Consider the following 24,303-nt stretch of genomic DNA (forward strand, 5'->3'; position numbering starts at 1 on the left):
ACTTGTAAATTTTATGATAAATTTAGAGTCAATTTTTTCTAAAAAGAATTTGCAATTTCGGGACATATTCCGTATATAGCGAATGTTAGAGCTAAATCGAAAAAAAAAAATAAACCAAACAAACCAAAAGGAAGTAAAGAAAATACTAGGACGTATAGCGAGTGAGGATAAAAATGAGGAAGGCGGCGACGAGGAGCGCGAAAAACGGAAAGGAGGAGACGAATAGGAAGGAGGGAATCGAATAAAAAGGACTCGTCACGGTCTGCGGGACCTACGAGTTGCCATAAGCTAGAAAGCTGATGCGATGGTGTGGGAGGACGCGAGAGAAGGGATAACGGGGAACGAAGAATGATAGTGCGATAGGAACACCGAATAAAGAAATATATAAAAGCAAGTTCTCTACTTTGCATTCGACGTCATGCAAATGCGAATCAGTTTGTTCGCACCGCGGCGAGATATTGCTCTCGCTCTCTTGCTCTCTCTCTACCTGAAGATTCATTCTCTGCAAGAGCTCTTGAACGGAACCCGGCTTCTGCCTGTATCTCTGACCCCACTTGCCCCGCTCCGGTTCTCCCCGCCTGGGCACCCTGTCGTTCAGTATCTCGACGTTTATGAACTTGAAGAGGCCTGTCCTGTTATGCACGAAGCCCTTCCACAGTCCGCTCTTGTTCATCTGTACCACATCGATTACGTCTCCCTTCTGAAACAACGTTGCCACGCGAGCATTCGCAAGGGAAACCCTTTCGTAACGATGTATTCAATCGCGCATTATCAAGTTTCCTTTTAGATGTGACTTCTTAAAAAACAAAAGCCAATAAAATACCCGAAAATGACACACGAATTCCGAAGTATTTCCATTCGAGTTAATTAAAAACAGCGAGCAGTAGAGAGTATATTATAGATACATTATCAATTGCAATACAAGTTGCGAATAATTACGAATTTGTAAGCGTTCACGGATGGAATTTCGGTCGTAGGTCGATTATCACGAGGACGAACCTTGAACTTTAACGCGTCCTTGTCGTAAGGACTGGGCGTGTAATCCACCAGTGCCCTCGCTCGACACAGGACGGGACCGATGGACGTCGGGCTGGCGGCATCCCTGTCCTCGCAGGATATCGAGCTGTGATTGCTTCCCGCGCGTACCAGGGCCTGCGTGCTCGAACCGCTGCCGCTCGGCAGGCTCTCAACGCTGCTCGCACTGCACGGAAACGCCTCCGAGGACGCGCGATCCTGGCGCAGCCTTGAGATCTTTCGCTGCACGTCGTGCCTTAAATTCCTCGCGCGGCCCGCGATACCTACCCTGGCATCGCTCTCGAGCAGAGCGCTGGCCTCCGACTGGAAATTTTAATTGAGTTTTGGAGAACATCGGGGTCACACCGTGCCCGGAATACGTGCTCCATCGAATGCACCGGGAAAGGCGCGACAACGCGCCGGTGGCGCGTTAATTAAATCGAGGAGCTATGTGAAATAGGGATCTCAATTGGTCGAGCCGTTTTCAATAATGCATTTATGGCGCCCCTGGAATGTGACACGATAGAGAGTTGCCCGTAGAGCGAGGCCTGACGTGAAAAGTATATCATCTTGATCGGAACTTGAACAGTCGATTTATTTACATTAAATGATCATTGCACATCGTCACAAAAATATCGCAACTATCATCATCTATTGATTACTCATTGGATAAATATTTATCTATGTTACGATTAATTGCCCTTTTTTTTTTAAACGTATCATCACATAATTCCTCGAATTTTCAATAATGACACCATGAGGCATAATCTTTTTGTTGTGTGTTCATGCATTTGGCACTGAAAACGATTGTGAGATATTTCGATAAAAGCGAATTGCATTTCTCGTTTCCGAATCTGTACGCTGACGTCAGTGGAATAGATCAACGTGTTGCGGTTGTATAATTCGTCTGGAGGTGCGGTGCTCGGGTACTTTTCGCAATACTGAGACACTACTCGAAAGCATGCTGCATTAATGAAACGGAATAGGTAAATGGTGCGAGCGTGAAATCCTCAGAGGAAATCAATGTGCGTTCGAAATAAGAATGAAGATGGAGTACGCCAATTTCGTTTGCGTAAATTGCCATGCAATCCAATCTGTTAGAGCAACGTGATCCTCTATATATATAACCGTATTTCCCACTGGCTTACATAATCGCAATAAAATGACGTCACAGTAATGTTATGCCGTTATCCCCTTATTACGGGAGATTGTATATTACACGTCGTTGTTATAAACGACGCGTTTATCAAGTGATAGACATGCTCGTTATGAGGCATATGACCAAAGCCCGTACTTATGACAGACAATCAACGGCGTAACTGCGGCTTTAATGTAAATGCGAATTAGTTGTCGGATAAGATCGATAAACACGGTTTCGCGTTATCGATATTAAGCGCTATAAATAATTAACAAGTAATTGAGAGAATCGAATATTATTATAAAAAAATTTCGCAAAAAACATCCGTGGAATATAAATATTTTCACATCTAATCAATTTTTCAATTCTTTTTTTTATCTTCTCTGAAAAAATTATTTCATGAAATTGACAACGGTGCAAAAATTTATTACATTTGCGTTTTAAAGACTGCGTATATTTTTTTTCTTTATAGTAGATGATTTTCTTGTTTCTCGAAATTTGAGGTAAAATATTTCATAATTTTAGTTTATTTAATGCGAATGAAAAACGCAGAAAGTCACCTATCTTTCTATGAACAAAGAACGGAGGAAGAAAGCAATACTTCGTGATTCTACTAATCGCGCGTCAGTGACAGTTGGGTGCACAGGCATGTTTTTCTTAGTTATCGCACTGTTTGGACATGCTGCCTGTATCTATTCGTATAATAGTGACTGAGGGTATGCCATGCATCTGAGTATACGTACAGGAATGGCGAAGAAGGTGAAATGCAGAAAAAATAGAAATAGAATTTGCACGTTTTCTCGAAGGACTACTCTCATACATTACGTACTGTATGCACGGCGGCCGAGTGTTGACTCTCGAGTTCTTCTTGATCCTCATAGTCGCTACTCTGGCTCGGCGACAGTCCCTCCTCACCGCTACTCCGGCTCTAAAACGTTGACACCTCGCAGAGACAATTCTATTGGCTTAATAAGAAAGGAGGAAGCGGGCACACTATGATGGATCTAATAGCGCGCGGATGCTGTTAGACAGGGCGCGATTACGGGCAAGTAATATCGGACACGAGACCGCCACCGGTGGTAGAGCAGGTGTGAGAGGCACAGAGGCATGAAGATACAGTACCCAATATCAAAAATATTATACCGTACGTGCAAGCGCGAGAGTTGCCTCGAAAATATTTTTAATGTCCAAGTTTTAATTTAAATCTAGAGATAACTGAACGCTGCAATCGACACTAAAAAAATATATGTATACATTTAATAAAAACTTGTACTTGAATTCATTTTCATAAATCGAGTGTCTAATATTTTTAGCCAAGGTTGTGTACATTGTTCATATTGTTAATTATTCATATTATAATAAAAACATATAATTTATTTTTATCAATTAATACATCACAATTTCGCAATAATTGCAAGATAAATAATTAATATAATGTACACGGAGGATTTTTCCGTTTATATTCGTTAACATTTAACTTCAAAACAGTTTTAAATTAAATATAGTTCATTAATTGTTTCAAATATAATCGCGTTTGTAAAATATTAAATGTAAATGCGTTTAATATTCTTTTCGAGGTAACTTTCGCGATAAACTAAATAATAGCAGCAAATATACATAAGTTAGGAGTTAAGTATATAAGTGTTACATACGACGTGTTAACCACGTTATACACTCGATATATTAATATGGGGGTGGGGGTTGCGTGTTATATGAGAAAGTAAATAGCGTATGCAGGCTACGCTAGTTTAGATGGGTTAGTGATATACTTAATATTGGCGTGTCAGTGTGTGAGTATTATTTAATACACATAGAGGCTGTCAGTGCTGTGTAGGCGTCAGAGCAGGAAAGGCACCCTTATTCTAGTGCTCTGATCAGATTATGAGGTTCTCCAGTTTTTGCTTAAACGTCAAGCACGATTATTATAATGTTGCACGCCCAACTATCATGATTTAGCTACAGTAAGGATATAAATCAAATATATAGACGTGTATAAAGCGCAAAAGGGCCCATGCTTTGTCAAAAATTTAAAAGATGCTATTTTTTCAAATTTTTATCGTTCAATTATTTTTCAATTGAACTATTAGAATTTAAAGTTAAATTATTAGAAGAATAGAGATCTAACACTGATCCCTTTTTAAAATTATTTTATCAATCTTTCTCTCTTAGTAATTGTACTTTTTAAAATGTTTTAATTCTTATTATTTTTATAAAATAATCTGCAACATTTCATCTCAATAATTATATATAAACATCCATCAACGAAAAAAAAAATGAGAAAGAATTATTAAGAAAATACACATTTCCTGACAATTCAAACAAAACCGTGATAAATGCTGAAGCTCTATCGCGGAAGTGGTATCCGATCGTTATCAAGTTTACGAAGTCGACGAAGAATAACGTTTGCTCAGCGGACGAAAAAACTAGTAGATTCGACGTGATTTCAACGCAACCGCCGCACCGTCGCGCTCGATTCCTCGCAAACAATCCGTAAATCTCGCAGATTTTCATTGTTCGCCGATCCAACAGACGGATCGAGTGCCGATCGACAGATGCCGCTCTCGCGGCACCCGGATCATCGCGCCGAGGCAAAACACCGGAAACTGACCGGAGAACGGAGAGCATCTTTCTCAAACGTAGCAGCCGTCGTCACGCATCGGCGGTCAGTTACGATGCGATTTCCTTCGCGAAGGAATCCCGCGATCCGACGCGCGCGAGATAAGTCGAACGGAAAATGTATATTCATGAATGCGAGTATCCTCACATCTGCTGCATCTAATCAACTGGGATATGCCCTCCCGTCTCCCAGTTCCGAAGACGCCCGGGCATACATAATGTAACGGACCGGGCGCGTACGTCATGCGCCGGACAAGCGTACATAGGTGAGTTAGTAGTATGGAAACTGGCGTGGGTGTGCCTGCGGGAGAGGTAATAAGGAGAGAGAGCTACGTCATCCATAGATTCGGCAGATACGAACATATCTGGGAACCGGGCGGCGTTGCGCGTTGCTTTGCGGTGACGTTGCGTCGGTGACGGTGTTGGTAACGGTCGTGCTAGTGGCGGCGGGGTGACGCTGATTGGGTCGGGGTGAGACCGTGTGGTGATGTTCGTGATGATGGCGATGGTTGTGACGGTGCTCGTGGTGATGCTCCGGCCGATCGGGATGGCGACCGCCCACCGGAGGCTGGTCGCTCCTACTCGTGTCCACCGACACAGTCGACAGTCTCGAGCTCACACTCTGCAGCCCCAAAATTAAATAAATCACACGCCGTGATGTACGCCCGCGAGAACGTGGTAGGCGCCGACCTATCTCCTTCCCAACCCCCGTTGCACACGCCTATGGGGATCCGAGCGAGTCGGATCTGCACTTCTCACGGGGGGAGATCGAACTTGGGCGAGGGCTAAGGGAACCCGACGGTACCCGCGTCCTCTGCGTGGTGCGCTTATCTTAACGCAGTGACTTAATGTAATTCCGCTGTGGAGTGACGGCTACGATCTAACGGGATTTATCCAGACTGGATTCGATCCTTCGATATTACGCCTCGTCGCAATAATATTACCCGCGACTTAACGAGGTTCGTGACTTACTTGAGGCACGGTGATTTGGTAATTTCGAGCGGCGGAATCGTGAGGCGGGGTAGCATGTGTCGTTTCGTTCACTTTGTGAAGGCTAGTTAATCACGCTACTCCTGAACGTGGATAAGAAATTACAAAAACGTACCACAAAATATATCACCGAGCTTTATCTTTAAGACGCTGGCTGATTGGTTGGTTATTTACCAGATAAAAACGTTCTGTCGCTCATTATAACACTAAAATATCAGAGCATGTGTAAGACGGTACTAGCAGCAAAGGAACTTCCGCTAGAGCACGATAATGTTTGCACTGCAACGTTTACGAAGTGACGCGCGTGATTGTTTGTCGCCCGGATTCTCACTCGACAACGATGGACTTACCTGCACGTCGCTACTCGCGTAATCTCCGCTCTCACGAGAAGCCCTCGAATGTGTTAAGGGTATAATCGTCGGCGGATTATTGTGACCCTGAGGAACGATGAGACCTCGCATCGTCGATGTCGCACCTTTTCTCGAGTGATCGCGTGGCAAACTGATATCGCCGGCTGTCCGAAGAGAGATCACACCTTCGCCTCGATTTTCCGGTCTCATATTCAGCGTGAAGCATACCCTAATTTGATACCCCCATTCGATTGTATTACTTAATCTTCATTTTAAAAAATCTACGTTTTTTTTCACGATTCACTACTATCCTTAGATTTGACAATACAATCCCAGACGATCGATATCAAAATTAAATCTGTGTCCAACGGTAATAATACAAAAAATTCAGATTGATTTTTAATTGCAAAAACATTACCTTCCGTTCTGAATAGTTGCCGTAGGTACCGGACCGCCACTAGCTCCCATAAGAAAATCCTCGGGATCCGATTCGTAAGGTGGTTCGTCATACCAGTGGCCACCTGGTCCGGGACCCAAAACACTAGCACCTCCGCATCGTGCATCTTCGTCGTACATATACGTGTCATCTGCGAATTATTTTGTGTGAATATAGAAATTAATAATTCCAATTTTCGATTAAAATTAAAATAATGGGAAACTCATTTATTTTTGCATGTATTTAAATTTTGTGAAAACTCAGATAACGAAAGAATTTTGATAATTTTTAAATTTATATGATATAAATTAACCTATTGAAAGAACATTAAAGAAGAAAAAAACATTTTTTGATCAAAGATTAGAAATCTTTAAAAAATTAACATTACAAAATTTTATAAACTCTTAATTAAATATTTATCAAATATTATGTTAACAATACATTAAAATTTTCGGAAATATGTTAACTATTATACGTTGAATATCAAATATTAATCATGAAGCTGAGTAAAATTACGTTTAATGACGGACTTAAGAATTTAGATCCTCTTTTAGCATAGAAACCTGAGAGTGACAAGCGTGCATACAATTATGTAGAGAGAGAGAGGGGGTGGGGGGAGAGAAAGTAGCAGAGAGAGGGTTTGGAAAATGAAGATGGCGGGTACTAACAATAACGAGATTAGTTCGCATACGCGAGGGGTTTCGCGACGCAATCATGCCACAGCAGCTTTGTGAATAGGAAATAAAACCACTACAGTAATGATAAATCGACAATAAAGAGCATAGACCATATCTTTATGCTGGAAAGTGTGAATTAGCCTCATATTGTAAAATTACACTCAATCCTTAATTATTCTCATTATATAAATTCATGCGTTATTAATTTTTTAAGTACTTCTTTTTTCACTATTTAATTTTAAACGTTTTGATAATTTTCTCGATATTTTTAACAAAATATAAATAAATAACAAATTACGTAAAACAAGATTTTACTAAAATTAATTTAACCATTATTTTCTCTTGTCTTAAATATATACTTTATGATAATAATAATAAAATTAATAAAAAAGTTAAAAATGTATACAGGAGTTAATGCAACCTAAATACATGATTAACAATAACGAGATTTGTCGTTTAAAAGTATAATAAATAAAAACTAATTATACTTATCCTCTATATATAAAATAAATATAATCTTTAAATCAAATACATTTTCAATTTTGTTTCAACAATTTTCTTTCGTAATAACATAAATCGTATAATCTCCTTACAATTTCACTTCTCAGAAAGCGCTTCTTATTGCTTTTCAACTTGCATTGTTGCTCTCATATTTTATTCTGTTTTCCTTTTAACATTAAACGTTAATTGGACAAACCGTGTATACCAAAAGCTTCTTCTTTCCTCTTTTCCCGTGCAAGCGCCTTTTTGCGAGGCGTAGGTAGCATTCCGGTGCGCCTTCACTTTATCGTAAAAAGCTGCTGAGGCTACGGGGAGCGAGATTTCGTGGGAAAAAGACTACGGGGGGAGCCATCAGGAAACGAATGCTCAAAATGAGTCTCGCGAGAGTGAGCAGCTACACATACGAGGTGTCAGGCATTTGGGAGTCGATTCTCATACCGCCCGGCACGTGCGCGTTTTGTTCAACGTACACGCACACGGTCACATCGTCGCGCTCCGCGCGCACATGTGCGCGTCCGTACGTATGCACGAATAGAGTGGAAGAGAGGGCGGGTTATAGGTCGTGGAGAGACGAGGCGACAACTAGCTGGAGGTTAGTCCTTGATGTACTTACCCCCAGGGAGCTGACCCCGTCCGTCTCGTCCTAGCTGCATTAAACCCTGCCGGATATCCCTCAGTATCTGAAACAGCACAATGTCGACGTCGTGAGTAAACGTTTATCCGGCATTGTGATTAAAACTGCGGCTATTAGCCGCGTTCGCTCTGGTGTTTGCATGCCGCGGAATTGCCTTCGTCGATTTCAGCGTTATAGTCTCGCGAGTATCGAGCGCTTGAAAAATTAATCGCGGAATACGCTACACGGAACACGAAATTGCCGATTTAAAAATCGTACTAGGAACAAATTGATTTTATATCACAGAAAATTTCTTCCTCTCATTATTTGCCCAATGAAAGATGAAAAGAAGGTATTAATTTTCGAGCTGCCATTAAAGACGCGTTCGTACGTATTCTAGAAAATTATATTGCACGAAGGTCCGCGCAATGATGGTTCGTATGATTAAATGAGGATGATGATCCGATATAATCGATGCAGAAGAGAACTCATTATCTGAAATCTCTCATTACGTAAGAATACTTGTAGAGGTTGATTTTTATGTCTTCTTGTTAGATCAAGTTTACAAAGTTTAAGTGCAATGATTAGATCTAATCCCCGAAGACCTCGACGCGTATATAACTATTAAATCTATAAAATATTATTTAAATACGTCACGAACTCTTTCATTAAACTTTGTAATGCATCCAAGTATCGTCTCTACGCAAATTGTGTTTTTACGTAACTAACTAATCAAAGTAATGGCGCACCTAAGGACTGAACTTCATGCCGGGAGATGCTCTGCCACCGGTAGCATAATCACGTGTAATCTAAATGGCATTACCGGGAACTTACATGCGCGGGTTCTTTCACGGTGGATAATCGCCGTTATCCGGCCAGTGTTGGACCACCATCGACGTTTTTGAGATCTTCGCAACCGTACGACGTGGCGAAGAGATGGAGGAAAGGATAAAGAGAAGAAGGACTGTGTACGTGTATCGCGTAGTTTTTTCTACGGTCAATGACCGCGAGTCCTCGATAATCGGTGGAACAAAATGAAAAGCGATTATCGGTCAGGATGCTGTAGACGTAATGTCTCGATGAGGGACAACCCGACCGAAGGTTGTTTCCTGGGCGAGAAAAAAGACCGGAATAGCAGCCGGGGCGGAAGAGAATGAGGAAGAGGAGAAGGTTGTCGATGTGGTCGCCTACGGCTGTGTCGGTTCCTACCGAACCGAAGTAGAAACCAAAGCGAGGGAGGAAGAGCGAAGGGACGAGATCAGAAAGGACGTGGCGGGTAGGGCCAGGAAGAGAAAGGAAGAGACGACTCTTCAGGGAGCAATAAACCCGCAGAGGTAGAGGTGACACTAAAACTTTTACACGGATAGCGACCTTTATTTCCATATTGCTCGCAGCCTCAAAGGAACATGGCCGCGCTTTATTTCTTCTAACAGACCTCCTTCGGTCTATCTCCGCCCTTTTCTCATTCTCGCCCCCGATCCGCCGCACTACCGTGCCGCGGACTCCCGCGGGCCGTGATGCCGCCGGTTTTCGGCAATTTTAAAGCGGTTTCTTTCTCGCGCCTCTCCCCGTAAAACTTGGCAAGAATTCCGCGAAGCTTAAGTCCGTGTAATTAAAACTTTTGGCTCGTGCGCCCCGGTTCCGTCATCTACTTTTACGCGCGCAAACCTTTCCTCAAATGGACAGTTTTTGGCAAGCAGCGATAACAGAGGCGAGACAGTTTCCTCTCGTACAGGGAGAGATTCTCGAGGATATGCGACACACATAACGAGCTGCAAGCTGCGCTGCCACGCTGCGACGTTACTCTCAATGTTGTTACGTGCGAAGCGTGTGTAATGTGTCGCTCGAGTGTTCTCTCGCGTGAAGCGCAACGCGTTACATGCGTGTACCCGCTTATGCATGAGCCGCACGGTACACATGATTGGCATCGAAACAGTCCCGTTTTACGTTGAAACCGCCACTTTTACCTCATTACCGGGTATCTTTGGAATTTGCAGGATGTTCCGTGTCCGCCGCATTATTTTCTACGTAGAGAAAAATTTTTTCGATCAATTTCAAGTTTATTTTATTTTGACGAGAATCTACTTGGACAAATGTCAATCATAAAAAATTAAAACGCTGCTAAAATAAATATCAATTTAGATAATAAAAAAAATAATTTTATTATCTATCGCGATATTAAGAGATTATTTAAAAAAAAGGTCTATATATTCAATACATATCTTTTGTATTTATATAAACATTTTATAAATAGCAATAAAAATCTTTTATGTCTATGCAATTATCAAAAATTTAATTTGTAAGAAAATTGCAAAATTACGATGGTACAGAACACGATCAATAAGAGGATCGTAGATGAGAAAAGAAATTGAGAAAACTTCAGTTTTTATGCGACACGTGCGGTTAACTTTTTAACGGAGTTAATTTTTTAATAAAGCCACGCGACATTATCCCGAGCATCTTTTTCAAGTAGTTAATTTAGTCTATCTGATGGTCTCCTTTATATATATTTCTCTATACCACAGATAAATTAATGATGATAAATTTTTTATCGAGAATTATTAAAAATTGACAGAGAAAAGATATTATTTTTAATTAAGTCAAAGTTAATCTTAGAAGACATCAGATCGGGTAGATGGAATAATGAAAAGGGCTGTTTATTAAAATTTTCATAGACTCTTCGTTGAGAGTTGGCTGATCGATCTTATCACGAAGTTATTTTGTCCTGATAATTCTCGCAACTTTCTACGTTCCCTTATTGAAATTTTCAAATCCAGAATTCATCACCAAATTTTACTGTTTAATGTCGTACACTGATTAAATTACGTAGAAGAAAGTTGCCAATATCGATACATAAGTATCTCCTGCCTTATTTCTAGAAAACTTAAACATTGCACTTTATTAACCAATGAAAACATGATTTGCTTAATTACTTATCTTACAAAAAGCTTAAATTATTGCAAGATTTGATGTAAAAAAACTGTTATATCTAATACAAGATTTTCTAGTTGTATTTATGTTTTAATATTTGTTCAATACAATTTAAAAAACTGGTAGGTCAATATTAGCGATCTTCTTTTTAATTGAGTATATATTAAATATTATTCGTGATAAAGCAATATAAACTATATTATATACGCGATGAAATGTGCGACGTCTTTTGCTTGTGATCACAAGAAGGGAGGCAGAAATCCTTGGACGGTTATACGACGAGAAACCACATGGTGGAAAATAAGAAAAGTACGAAAAATCTGTATACGTATATATCGCGAAAGATCGTGCATAAGGAATTCACGACGCGACGTCGCGGTACGCATTGACGATTATTATGATATCACGCTGATCTGGCTATTTTGCATAATAAGAGGTATCGAGTTGGCGAAAGACAGTCCGAAGAACAGGGCTGGTAGGGAGGGTATGACGAGCTCGCGCGCGTACGTAAAACGGAGGGGAACTCGAGGTGAAAGGAGGCCTGGTGATAGCACATACATGCAAATTTCGTCCTGCGAGAATTCCGATGCGGGAGGATTGTATCGGATAAGGCCACCGGCTCCCAGGGCCAATATCAGTTGAGCAACGAGAAGAGGGTTGCCAGGATGATCCAGGCGAACGAGGAAGAGGGGAGTAGCGGGAAGAAAATAAACGGGTCGTGGAGCGCGGGTTGGTTTAATCGCGATAAGACACACACCGCGTCGCGTCCTTATCGCGATCGGTTACGCATGATAACGGAAATTGTCGCGAAACGCGGGACGTGAGTGCTCGCGCGAAATGCGGTGAGATGTATATCCTTACCGGAAGCGCGATTCGGCAATTCAAAGGGAACGGAAACGGGAACGAAACTCCCCATTTGCCCACGGGAGCAACTGAACAGATTTAATCACGAATGCGGTTGCGAGCGGCAACGAGAAACGCCGCCGGACCGGATTGGCGATTTTCGGCGCTGGTCTTTCCGCCCTCCGTGCGAAAGTTCCTTTACGAGTAAGTTCATTAGCGAAGACAATAATTTCATTATGGAAACGTGCGATAGTGATGGACTTAAGATGCGCGCGCACATACACACGTACACACACTCACCTCCTCGTGCTCTTTGTGAAACCGCTCTTTCTTTCGCAGCGCCTCTTGAACTTTCAGCTGAAAAATGCAAGTGGATGGAAGCGTTCTTAAGTTTCGTTTAAAAAGGTTTTATCGGCGATAAAACGACTTTCTCGCGAGAGTGACTTGGGGCATTCCAAGTGAATTCAAGAATCACGATTGTACGAAAGCAAACGTGGTTTTCAAGAATTCTAACATCTAACTAACGAAAACTTATACATTATCCATTTTTACTTTTCAATATAGAAAATACTTTAAGAATTACCGAGTGTCAAAGGGAATAACAGGCAAAAGAAATATGCATATAACATTAAAATTTAAACTTGAACAATTTTGATTGATTTCAATAATTTTACAAAATATAAATGAAATATGATTTACCCTGTGAATGGTTTCTTCGAAACTATTTGGTTGACCGCCATTCATTTGTAGGTATCTTAGTCGATCGTAATCTCGAGGATCCACCATTGAACGGAGAATCGTGTGTCCCATGTCAGGTCCGAGACCCAAACCACTTTGTAAAACACTGTCAGGTGTGTCTACCTGTAAAGAGAATATAATACAATTAAGACAAACGTAATTATAACTAATTATCTGTAATTGACTTATTTAAATAAATAGAAATATAAAATACATTTGTCATATTTTTTTAACTTAATAGATTTTAAAACAGAAAATGTTTATAAATCAATACTATTGATAAAAATTCTTAAAGGAATATTATTGCGCGCATTAAACCTTTTTATATTAATCTGGAAAAAGTCCCAGTTTTTCTTTTCTTTTTCTCTGATTGCAAGATTTTAATATTTTTATCCCTTTTCATATTCCTCTATTTCCTCTATCTTTTCTTCTGCAATGTAATCTTACATAAATTACTTTCGTGCGAAAAATTCAATTTATGCAATCTTTGTAAAATAATGAGAACCATTGTACTCGTAGTCTGGATGCTGATTGCAAATGACCGTTTGTAGAAATCCTCGCAATAGTTTATTGAAATCGTCGTGCAAATCCGCCTTCGCGCGGATACATTTTTGTACGGAAACGTAGCATTCCCTTTCATAGAGCACCTCCTATTCTATAGAATGTCGAGCTCCTTAAAAGCGGCTGCCATTTATTCTCGCGACGTTCCTGCCGCTAATGGGGCTCGTGCATAAGATATTCAGGACGCGGCGAGGGTCGCCATGGAGATCGTCAATTTCTCGTTCTTCAGTCCCGCGGGAAGAGAGCGGAAAGAAGGAGGGGAGGCAGGAGGGTAGGAAATACATGACGTTGTCGTATTTTGGAAAAACGTAACGCGAGATTCTAATCGTGCGGGCGAAACCGGCGACGTTACGAGCGCACGAGCGTTAGTCGAATGATTAAGTAGAAGCCCGAGAGTTTCGTTCCCGCGGTAACTTGAAGACAAAGCCCTCGAAGTATTTACAAAGGACCATCTCTTCTACGAGATTAGCCTGAGTAAGGAAATTCATCTCCCTTTCCTTACTATTTTAAGCGCGTCTTCACCGTTGTCATCGTCGTCGTTCTCGTTATTGCTGTAGCATCGTCTTACAGCGTCGTAGAGAGGAATGGTTCCCAACGAAAATTATCGCGTTGACACTCTGTAAATGCGGCCTACAGAAATTATTTCACACAATGTCTTCAAGAAGTAGTGAAGAGATAACTAAGAAGATTTATTTGTAGTATCGATTGTATCGCTATTTTAGATGAATAATGGATTTCTAGTAAAGAAGTGTATTGTTCTCTCTTTAAAAATTATAATTTCAATGTGTCATGTAGTTTTCATTGTAAAAAATTAAACATTTAAATACTAAAGATAGGTATGTATATTAGCACGTGTTATCATGTGAATTTTTGATACTGAAATGTTCTCAAAGAAAATAATTAAATGTCTTTTACATCAGAATTCTTAATTTATTTATGGATAACATTTTTTAAACAAGACTCATGTCTTTTTATTCGATTTTTCATATACGTTTCTTAATACTTTCTTTTAGATAATTTATATGTAGAATTATTCTCAGAAAATTCATCAATTTAACAAAGTCTTAATTTCGAATTTGTGAATAAGAGTAAAAGGTTATTAATATGCTAATACAGACGAACGCGTATGAACTATTGTGCGCGCTTCACGTATTTCGTTAGAAATTAACGAGTTATCGATTTTGATAGGTAGTTAATAAAGTCGTGATTAGAATGTCATGAATAATACATATAATGAAGCACAGAGAGAAAGACGTAGACCTACCGTTACTTGCAACAAAACTAAATTAATATAATGGTTCTACTTGATTCTTCATTTATTGCGTAACCATTATTTAAAGAACGGTTACTCAACTGTTTTTATTAAAATAATTTCTGATTGTATTTTCTTAACAATTTTTTAAATGTAAGAAATCTTAACAAAAATTATCCTTTCACCTCTTCTAAGCTTCATTCCTGTCTTCAAACCTCAGGTTTACACCCTTCATTGAATAAAGAAGCGTCTCGTTGCGAACAAACATCGATCTATCGTACAGTAATTTCTAAGAAAGTAAAAACCATGTTCAGACACAACACCGAGACGATTACCTTGCGGTGCGCGATTTAATTAAACCACGTGGTATTTATGTTAAACGGATTAGAGCCGTTTGTTTGCGCTCGCAGACTGAGCTTCCTCCTACGGTCGCGGCCGTAGCATCCACTAAGCCTGAATAATACCTAGAGACAAGGCTGAGAATTTACGTCGCTCCCCTGTTTACCGGCGCGATGTTGACTTTTTCTTCTAGAACGGACAGCAAAGCGGAATAACCAAAGAAATCCCAAAACCCTGGAGATGCGTTTTAAACGCATCCCTTTATCCGTGAATCTCTCACGGTAGTTTATGTAATCTTTTGATACGATGACGACATTATCACGGATTATTGTCCCTTATGGTACGCTATGAAAGAAGAGTACACATCGCGATGTCTCTTTGTATTACAGTTATCTTAGAATTGTGCTGTAATCTGATGTCATTGCGTTATCAGCTTAGCATAATCTATTGAAATCATTTTCCTACCATAATCTTTCTCCCTCTCTTTCTCTCTTTGCTTTTATATCTTGGCTACTAGTTTTTTTCTACACGGAGAAAATTTTATATAAAAAATTACTATGTACGATAGCAACTACAGACCATAAAAAGTATTTTCACAGAATTATATCGTAGAATAAATACTATGATAATTTGATAAACATAATAACATTTTTCATAATTCCTCTCTTGATCTGTGCTTACTATTTACCATTGCAATTTTCACTATAAAATTTTCTTCGTGTAATCACTCGATGGAATGTATGATAAATTCGTTTACTTAGATAATCTACAAGCTAAATATTTTAGAATAATTTAAGATAAATGTTACAGTAATCGGATATGTGATGCAGAGTTAAGATTGTTATGAAATTTTATAAGGATTCATGAAATAACATGACCTAATTATATAATTAATTAAAATATAAAATATACATATAAAACGTTATTATTAAAAAATATATCTTGTGACAAAATGCATAATGCTTTTTAAAAAAATTTTTAAGAGTATCAAAATATAAAATTTCTAATCTAATTATATCATAAATTTATTTCTTAAAAAAAATGCAGATTTTTATACCATTTAAAATGATCTATCCTTTATCTGAAAGTATATTAAAATTACAATACAAATTTTATATTACAAAGAACGTTTAGGATTAATAAGTTTCTGTGTAAATATAAAGAGACATATTCGGTCATAGGAACATTTACCTCAAGATTTAGCGTTGCAAAGATCTACGCGGATTTCCGACAGAACGGATATTAATTAGCTTGACAGATGTTAATCACGCGCAACGAATACTCCATATAATAACGAGATTCTATTGCGCCTACATCTTTGGTCGCGAAGCTAAGGAGCGCGCGGTGGTTCACAGATACAAATAGCAGTCGCTCCGAGAAACAATTTTGCCCATTCATCTACCGCGGTAAGATCGACATGGTAATACATCTCGCCTGAAAATAAATGTTGCGATTGCGAGTACGCGAACGTGCGTCTTGGTACGCAGCTGATTTCCATCAGTTAGCGTCCGACCTGCGCGACTCTCCCGGCCCTTCCATTCCAATCCCTTCCGGGACAACCGGCGTAGGGCGCGAAAGATTAAGCGATCGTTCTCCTTCGCTGTTACGTAAATCACAATAAACCCGTCGCAGTCCGCGCGGTCCGGGATAAATGGCGGAACGTACGGCGTGCGGGGAGATCCGCTGGCTCGCTCTCGAGCGGAGGATGGTGTCCGAGGGGATGGACCGCTGGCGCGCGATCGAACGCGAAACGGAGCGACGGGTAGTTAGGAGGAGGCAGCCGAGAGGAGTGAAAGCCGGGCAGAGGTGACGGGCGGGGGTGGAGAAGGGTCAGAACGGCGTGTATATTTTTAAGGCTAAGCAGTTAACTGGCCACCTGGGGCGGACTCTCCTTACAGGATCGGTTTATAGCCGCTCTCAGTCAGCCGCGCCGTGCCGCCTACCGGTTAATTTATCCCAGCATTGTTATTGCCCCAACGCGGCTACGGAGAGAAAGAGAGAAAAAGAGAGGAAGAAGAGCCGCCGCACCTCGCCGAACCGAGACAGATACGCCGCCACGTAACGTCGTGACAAACGCAATTAAACATCTCACGACTTCCTGCACCGGGAGAAACCTGTAATCTGGTCATCTAAGCCAACTTCGTAGACTACCTATCGGGGAACGCCCCGCGGCATGGGATCGCCGTAGCAGGGCCGCCGGCTGTTGCACGGAATGCACCTTCGTTCGAGACCTTCATTCTGCTAGTGCAACAACAGTGGTCGTTCCCGCCGGAATGGCGGCACTCGTCTGGCACTCGGCCTCCCCGTGCGACCCTTATCAGGATCCGAACCGATTTACGAACACGGTCGGTCGAGTAACGGCACTGGCGACGTTAAACTGCTGCGATTTGTTTCCCGGTAATAAAGCCGCGTACCGCGAGAAGCACGATGATCGCCGTGTTTCGAGTGTTAGAGAAGCGAACAGCTGAGTATCTACGTTTACGTGGACGAGGATACAAATTATCGATTCCTCTTAAATTACAAGAAAAGTACGTATATGTACTGTGAGACAGACGCGCGGTTGAATTCATCTCCTCGCTTTTATGTACGCAATGCAATTTGATAAAACTTTCGCAAGGTTTTTGTGTAACTTCGTAACTTTGGCGGAAAAAAAAAACTTTGTCGAAAAAAACTCAAGCTTGCCACTGAAAGTTCATGGTCAACATGCACACACGCCGGGGTTCCTATTAATATAGCAATTATAAGTTATAACATGCGAAACGCGATTATATACTTGCTTGCGATTTCGTGGATAGGGTAATATGCAATTTGCTCATCCGTCTGCTTGCGGGATCCTCTCGGATCGCCGGAGGACAGAAGCCTGCGAATAAGGTTACTACCGGATTGAACTACGGAGGTGCGTGTAGAATATCGTTTCCGAAGTTACGTGTAATGAACATGCATGCGCGTCCGATTAAAATAACTATAGATCACTGAAGTAACTTGATTATGAAAGTATATTAATATGCAGTATCGTCCAGCTTTTAGAGGTAATCTAATAAATTAATGTTAATCCGTTGCTCTCTCCTGTATCACATATTAATATACAACATACAATTCAATTCTGAAAAGAGATTTATTGTATAAAATTTATTCAGCACAATTTAATTAAACATTACATTAGAATTGCTGGGGCTACGTTTTTCTATTTAATTTATTTATCTTGTAAAACTGCAACCGTACTTGCGAAACACATTTGTGTAATTGAAAAAATTGATAATTTTGTAACACAAAAAATGTTTCAAGATTATTTGTTAATAAGAATTGTTAAATGTGTCTTCTTAAATCATTCTTCTATAATATTTCACATTTTCATTTAATATAAGCAACATTAGGTGACAAAAATATGAGAGTAAGTGAGAAATGAGTATAACAAGACAGGCACGCACAGAACTCGATAATCAAACATGCATCGCGAAAGAGACCCGATTCTGTTTGGAATTCCGCTCAAGTAGCGATAGCCCCAACTCTCCGTACTGCAATGCAACGTGGACCCAGTTCTCGATTCCAGTCACGGGCGTAATCACAACACTTAGGTAAAAGCGAACACCGGGACGAAGTCACCGCGCGGTGGCTGCAGCGAGAGAGGGAGAGAGAGAGAGAGAAAGAAAGAGAGAGAGAGAGAGAAAGAGAGAAGGAGGGAGAGAGACGTAACGATCTACCTAACGCAGTATCAATGTGCACATAGGTACATACGCAAGCGAGGAGCCGAGGAGCCTCCGTTGCGGGTACGTTGCGGTGGTCGCCGATGGTTCGCTGTTTATCGACGGAACGAAGCGACTTCGGACACGTCGAAACCGCGGCGTGCACCACCGCACAGACGGCGGCTATTATCGGGGTAATTGAAACGTAAAACGTGCCGCGGTGGCAGATGCTTTTCTCGCGAGCGACCGCACACGCGGTCGATTTGACGCTGATCGAATGTCTAGACCGTTGACCTTGTCATATCAGCTGCGGAGTTGTGAATAAATATCGGACGGCACCGTGGAATTCCTCTCTTTCCCCCTCCCCCTTCCCTTCCTCTCTCACTCTTTAACCTCGTACAGCTGTGAACCCGCTGACAATCAAATGGTAGATTCAAGTCACGGAAATGATGGTGCCAGTTAAACGAAATGAGATTGCCGTCTATCCCCTGCGAAAATTGGCACTACAAAAAGATTGTCGGCGTATGAAGGTAACTGAGAAAAAGTAAGAGCGTTACGTGTTTATCTTTTCCATGCTTCTCGGCAAAGAAGTAATCTCACGTGGCGCAACATATATAAAAGACTTTTAACGCTATTTTCTAACCGAGTTACGTTGTTCCTTTACCGTTCGTCTGTCGCAATTTCAAACGCATAATTAAACAAGTAATTACATGATAAATTTTCACTAAAATATTTATATTGCAATTGTTAAGCGTATCCTTCTTTTAAATCAAGCTTATGATACCGTGTTAATTAACTTATAAACGTCCGTCAAGTATACATACGTTGTCGGTTATTTGTTTCGGATGAGATATCCCAGAACGGGGTTGGCTGCTCCGACAAGTATTGGAAACTGCGTACAATATCGCACATATCACATGCCAGAAGATAAATGGAGCTTGCGGGAACTGCGCGGCAGTGAATCTTGGGCAAGGTGTACGAACGGAGCAGCGGCACGAGATTATCTGGCGCATCGCAAAATCTACGGTGCATTATATAAATTTGAAACTATTCGATAAAATTCAATTCCGAGGCACATTCCGCGCCATATATCGCGCTGACAGCGGTAAACATATACGCGTAAACATGCATGTCTATATATTATTTATATATATATATATATATATATATATATATATACAGAGGTTAAATATATATAAAATATTCATTTCATGTATAAATTCGTTGATAAAATCGATTCTCTATATGCGAGCGAGAACATGTTATCTTATATTATACGGTATAAAATTACTTTGAGCGAGTTTCGTACAGAAGCGTAATCATGATACTTAGCGAAAACTATGTTAGAAGGATGGAAAGCTGCGGTTATCTCGAAAAGTAGCGTCGGCTGCAATAATATCATTGTGCACGTAGGAAAGGAGGTAAGCGGAGCTTGCAAGTAACTATATGGCTCGAGAGCGACGCGGAAGTTGCTATTTATGAGCTAGTCAACGCAGAAACTTCGGTTGTGCAGTACGAAACTCGGTAAACTCGCAATATGAATGGTTATGATGATGCAGGTGGAAAGATTTTTGATAACGTTAACAATATGGATCGATAAGGGGAGATTTCTTCCTCGCGAGACTGACATCGAACGAAATTGTGAAATTGAAACGATGTTTCATCGTGGACATCCTTCACTCGAATATTCTCGACACCCGCGCTATTATTCTCCAACGCGAACTTAACGCGATGACGCAGACTCGGTTATCATTTGGAAGGGCGATATCTTTTACGAGCACTTTACAATATTACTTTCATGCGGAAAGCTCCCGCGAAGTAGGCCTTGTAACACGTGAGACATATCTGTGTCTCGGAAGTGAAAAGATTAACATCATATACATGGGACATGCGCCATCCATTTCGCTCCGAAATGGAAGTTCCTAGTTTCTAAACCTGTACGCACGTAATTTCCTAAACGCGCAAATTTTTATGAATCACTATCGTTCTTGAAACTTGGTAAAATTTTTAAAATCTTAAACTCGTCGGAACAAAAACTGTTAGTTAAAGCTAAAGTTAATTTTAAATCCTTAATCGCTAAATCGAACGTAACTACAAGAGATTTTCCATCAATAATTCACAAAAGACGAGATTTAAAGAAAATGCGGACAAAAAATTAAAAAAATATCTAACAATTTAATAAACTCAATTTTCAAAAATAATATAAAACACTAATTAAAGTAAAAGTACCTTTCAGACTAATTTAAAACAGTTAAAAATAATTCACAAAATAAAAATGATATACACAATTTAGGAAAAAATATATACGTCTAATTTCATTAATAAATACTATTAAAAAATTACTTGTTTGAAAATTCATCTAATATCAGTGCAATTAACCAAGAACACAGTTAATTTAGTTTTTTTTCGATATTTAGAATTTCTTTGCTCGTAAAGCAGCTTCATACGATCTATAATTTAATGGAATCTCTTGAAGAGCATAAAAAAGGGGTAGCGTCGTGAAGGCATCTTGCGGCAGATATAACGAGTATGGCTGGCACACAATTTCGGATTGCACGTAATAAAGGCATATCTGTGGCAGACACGGTACAGAGAAACGATTCGTCGAAGCCCTCGCGCGCCCATACGTGTGTCTGCTTAAGCGCAGAAACGGGTCCTGCGAGATTCGCCTGATTATTCGGTCATTTGAATCTTAATGCTGATATTTGCGAGAGAATGCGCGACCATTTGCCCTGACAAAGTATTCGTGGCAGCTGGGAGGGAACATGGTAGGAGGCGCGCCGGCAAGCCTGGCTGCATATACATACATAATAACGATGTAAAGTACTACATTCGTGAGACTGTTGTATAAATAATAATGATGGAGTTAAATTCTCGATGGCACAAATATTGTAATAAATTATTCGGGTAGAAACAGTTGCATATACGTATAGGACGAGACATATAGCGCAGCATAAATATTATAAGAATAAAAAAATGTATCCTGACGTTACTGGAAAAAAAAACCGTGTAAGACACAAAATTGTGAAAAGGACATGGAGAATGAAAATATCTGGCGCAATTTTATAAAACGTACTCCTCGTTTCAACGCAGTAAAGTAACGAATGTACTTGTTGAATCATAAGAACTGAATAGAAAATGTGAGACTCAAATATTTAACTTATCAAATTTCTCTTCATAAGTTTCCTCGAGTTTTCCCTTTCCTTGGAAAGTTTGCACTTTTCATCAGTTATTGTACCGTGGTCCTTAATTTGAAACACTAGAATGAACCATAGAAATAAAGTGTAAGATGAGAAGGAAAAAGACTGGCTCGCGATGTGGATTTTCTGAAAGTAGTGCACTCGCTTGTGGAATGTCGCCGGCTGACTGCTGTCATTAGCCGTGAAGCAGATAACGCTGGTGAAGCAGGAAGAGGCGACCTGCGCGTATCAGGCCGACTGCGCCTCGTCTAAAATTTAGCTAACGAGATGGGACGTTACGTCGCTGGCATCTAACGATGGGGAAAACGAGTCCCGGTTATGTCTCGGGCGCTATGGGGTGTGTCGGAACGACGACACCTGCGGTGGAAGTCGGGGACAAGTATATACGAAGGAAAGTAAACGGACGCCAGCAGTGCAAGTGGGAGATACGCTAATCGTCGTATGTCCCTTGAAGCAGTGGTTGCCCGAACTCTGCTTTAATCCCAGATACAGAACTGTTGAACACACACGTAGACGCGAAACTTTTTGTTTGCATCACTGATAACCACGGTATAATAATAAAAATGTCGAAATTGTTATCTGTGAGTTATTATCGAAAACAATGAAAAATATCTCCGAGGACATATTTCTCATCATCTTTATTTTGAGTGTCACTGTTGCAGCGAGATCTTCGAAGGTCATCTGAATCTGTCTGCGTAGGATATTTGAATTTTAACAGCAGCACACACTTATGAATGTGAATCCGTGTTCTTACTTGCTTCTATAAACCGCACTGACTCTGGATACGAATGGAGTGTATTCTGCAAGACAAACTTCTTGTCGCTTGTTACACAGTATGTACTGCGTTCTTTAACAGATAAGGAAATTGTTCATGAAATTCTACAACTATTTCATATGAGAATTGAAATTAAATACAAGCTAATAATCCTCACTCGGTTGTATTATTATCTTAAGTCCTTTATAGATTGTTATATCTAAATTGTGGAATAATATGTGACCTCGAGGAATTTTACTATACTTTTTAGTAAAATTTACTAAAAGTATAGTAAATTTTACTAAAAAATATAACAAAATCCCTCGAGGTCATATATTATCCCACAATTACCAGATTTTGAGGGTAAATTTTAAGAGAAAAATTCTCTCCGTGTAGTATTGCAGAAAATTATATTTCTTCGCATCTTCCTGCAGAATGTATGATGAACATGAATAGAAAGCGGTATCATAGAATACGATTCAAGCATTCCAAATACATAAGAACATAATACATTTTAGACTATAACATTGTCTTATAAATCATATTACAGAAAAATCTATTGCAGGAAAACATATTATAGAGAAACTTATTGTTGAGAAATCTATAAACGTAGTTTAATAAAATAAAATAGAAGATCATTGAAGATATAAATTTATTAAATTATATTGTCCCGCGTTATTTTTGTCAAATTATTTTACAAATAAATTCTCTTTATTTTATTTTAATTTATATTGACTTGCATAGTCACGTTGCAAATTATCTTACCTTACTTCTTTCGCGACAAGTTCATATCGTAAAAGGAAATGCTTCTTTAAGGCAGAGGTAAAGAAAGGATGCACACGGAAAGGGCGCATCGTTCGATGCAAATGAAACGGCGAGGTCGTGAAAAGAGCCATGGCCCTCGTCAAAATGTTTTACGCAGCGCAGAAGGTGTACATCATAGATGTGTGCCGCATGCCGATCATATTTCATGCAAATTTTCCACCCTCGCGCACTCTCCGAGCGAGTAACTTCGGGGGAGGGGGTGCAGTCGAGCATATTACCCACCACTGTTCGCCATTCGTTCGCGTACACGGGGGGACTCTTCTGCAAATGCAGAAGCTTCGAAGCTAATTATAGGAGGCTATGTCTTCTGTCGCCGAAACGCATGAAACGGAAAATTTTCTCGCCACGTAAGAACAAACGCAATTTCCACGGTTGCGTTTTCTCACTCCGTCGGTCTTTGCTCGTCCCCCTGCGCCGATCTAATTTAATGATAATGAGAAAGAGAGCCGCCCGTGGTTTATTCCGATTTCATTGCGTGCGAAATGTGGCCATTCTTCCTCCTGGCGTGGCGTGCCAACGTCCGTTGTCCTGACTTTTTCCATCTCATCGGCATCGGTACTTATGCCGCATCGTAAAATCTCTCCGTCGAGTCACGAGTTCATTCTCATTCGAGTTTATTCACATGGATAATGATACGCATTAGTTTAATTAAACTTCGATCATTTAACCTAACACATTTTTGTTTCACACATCTTTTTATTCTATTTTGTAAATTATATTTCTCTTAGAATAATTTACATAAATATAAGGATAACTTTAGGAGTATTATATTTTTTACGAGAACAAAATTGCAAAGTAATTCTTATTTAATATAATTTTTATATATCGCATAAAAAATTAAA

General features: G+C 40.0%; 1 protein-coding gene across 1 annotated transcript in view; it reads right to left on the minus strand.

Annotated features, from left to right (window-relative positions):
- Positions 1 to 24,303, minus strand: part of LOC105834137 — a 70,624-nt gene that overhangs the window by 6,305 nt on the left and 40,016 nt on the right. The window contains exons 4-12 of the mRNA XM_036289089.1: positions 12,809 to 12,970; positions 12,410 to 12,466; positions 8,336 to 8,402; positions 6,527 to 6,695; positions 6,109 to 6,337; positions 5,130 to 5,390; positions 2,982 to 3,080; positions 1,000 to 1,338; positions 488 to 700 (exon numbers count right to left, since the gene is read on the minus strand). Coding sequence (XP_036144982.1) covers positions 488 to 700; positions 1,000 to 1,338; positions 2,982 to 3,080; positions 5,130 to 5,390; positions 6,109 to 6,337; positions 6,527 to 6,695; positions 8,336 to 8,402; positions 12,410 to 12,466; positions 12,809 to 12,970 — 1,596 coding nt within the window. The remainder of the gene's footprint in view (positions 1 to 487; positions 701 to 999; positions 1,339 to 2,981; positions 3,081 to 5,129; positions 5,391 to 6,108; positions 6,338 to 6,526; positions 6,696 to 8,335; positions 8,403 to 12,409; positions 12,467 to 12,808; positions 12,971 to 24,303) is intronic.

This window comes from Monomorium pharaonis, chromosome 6, assembly GCF_013373865.1.
Source record: "Monomorium pharaonis isolate MP-MQ-018 chromosome 6, ASM1337386v2, whole genome shotgun sequence".
NCBI lineage: Eukaryota > Metazoa > Arthropoda > Insecta > Hymenoptera > Formicidae > Monomorium > Monomorium pharaonis.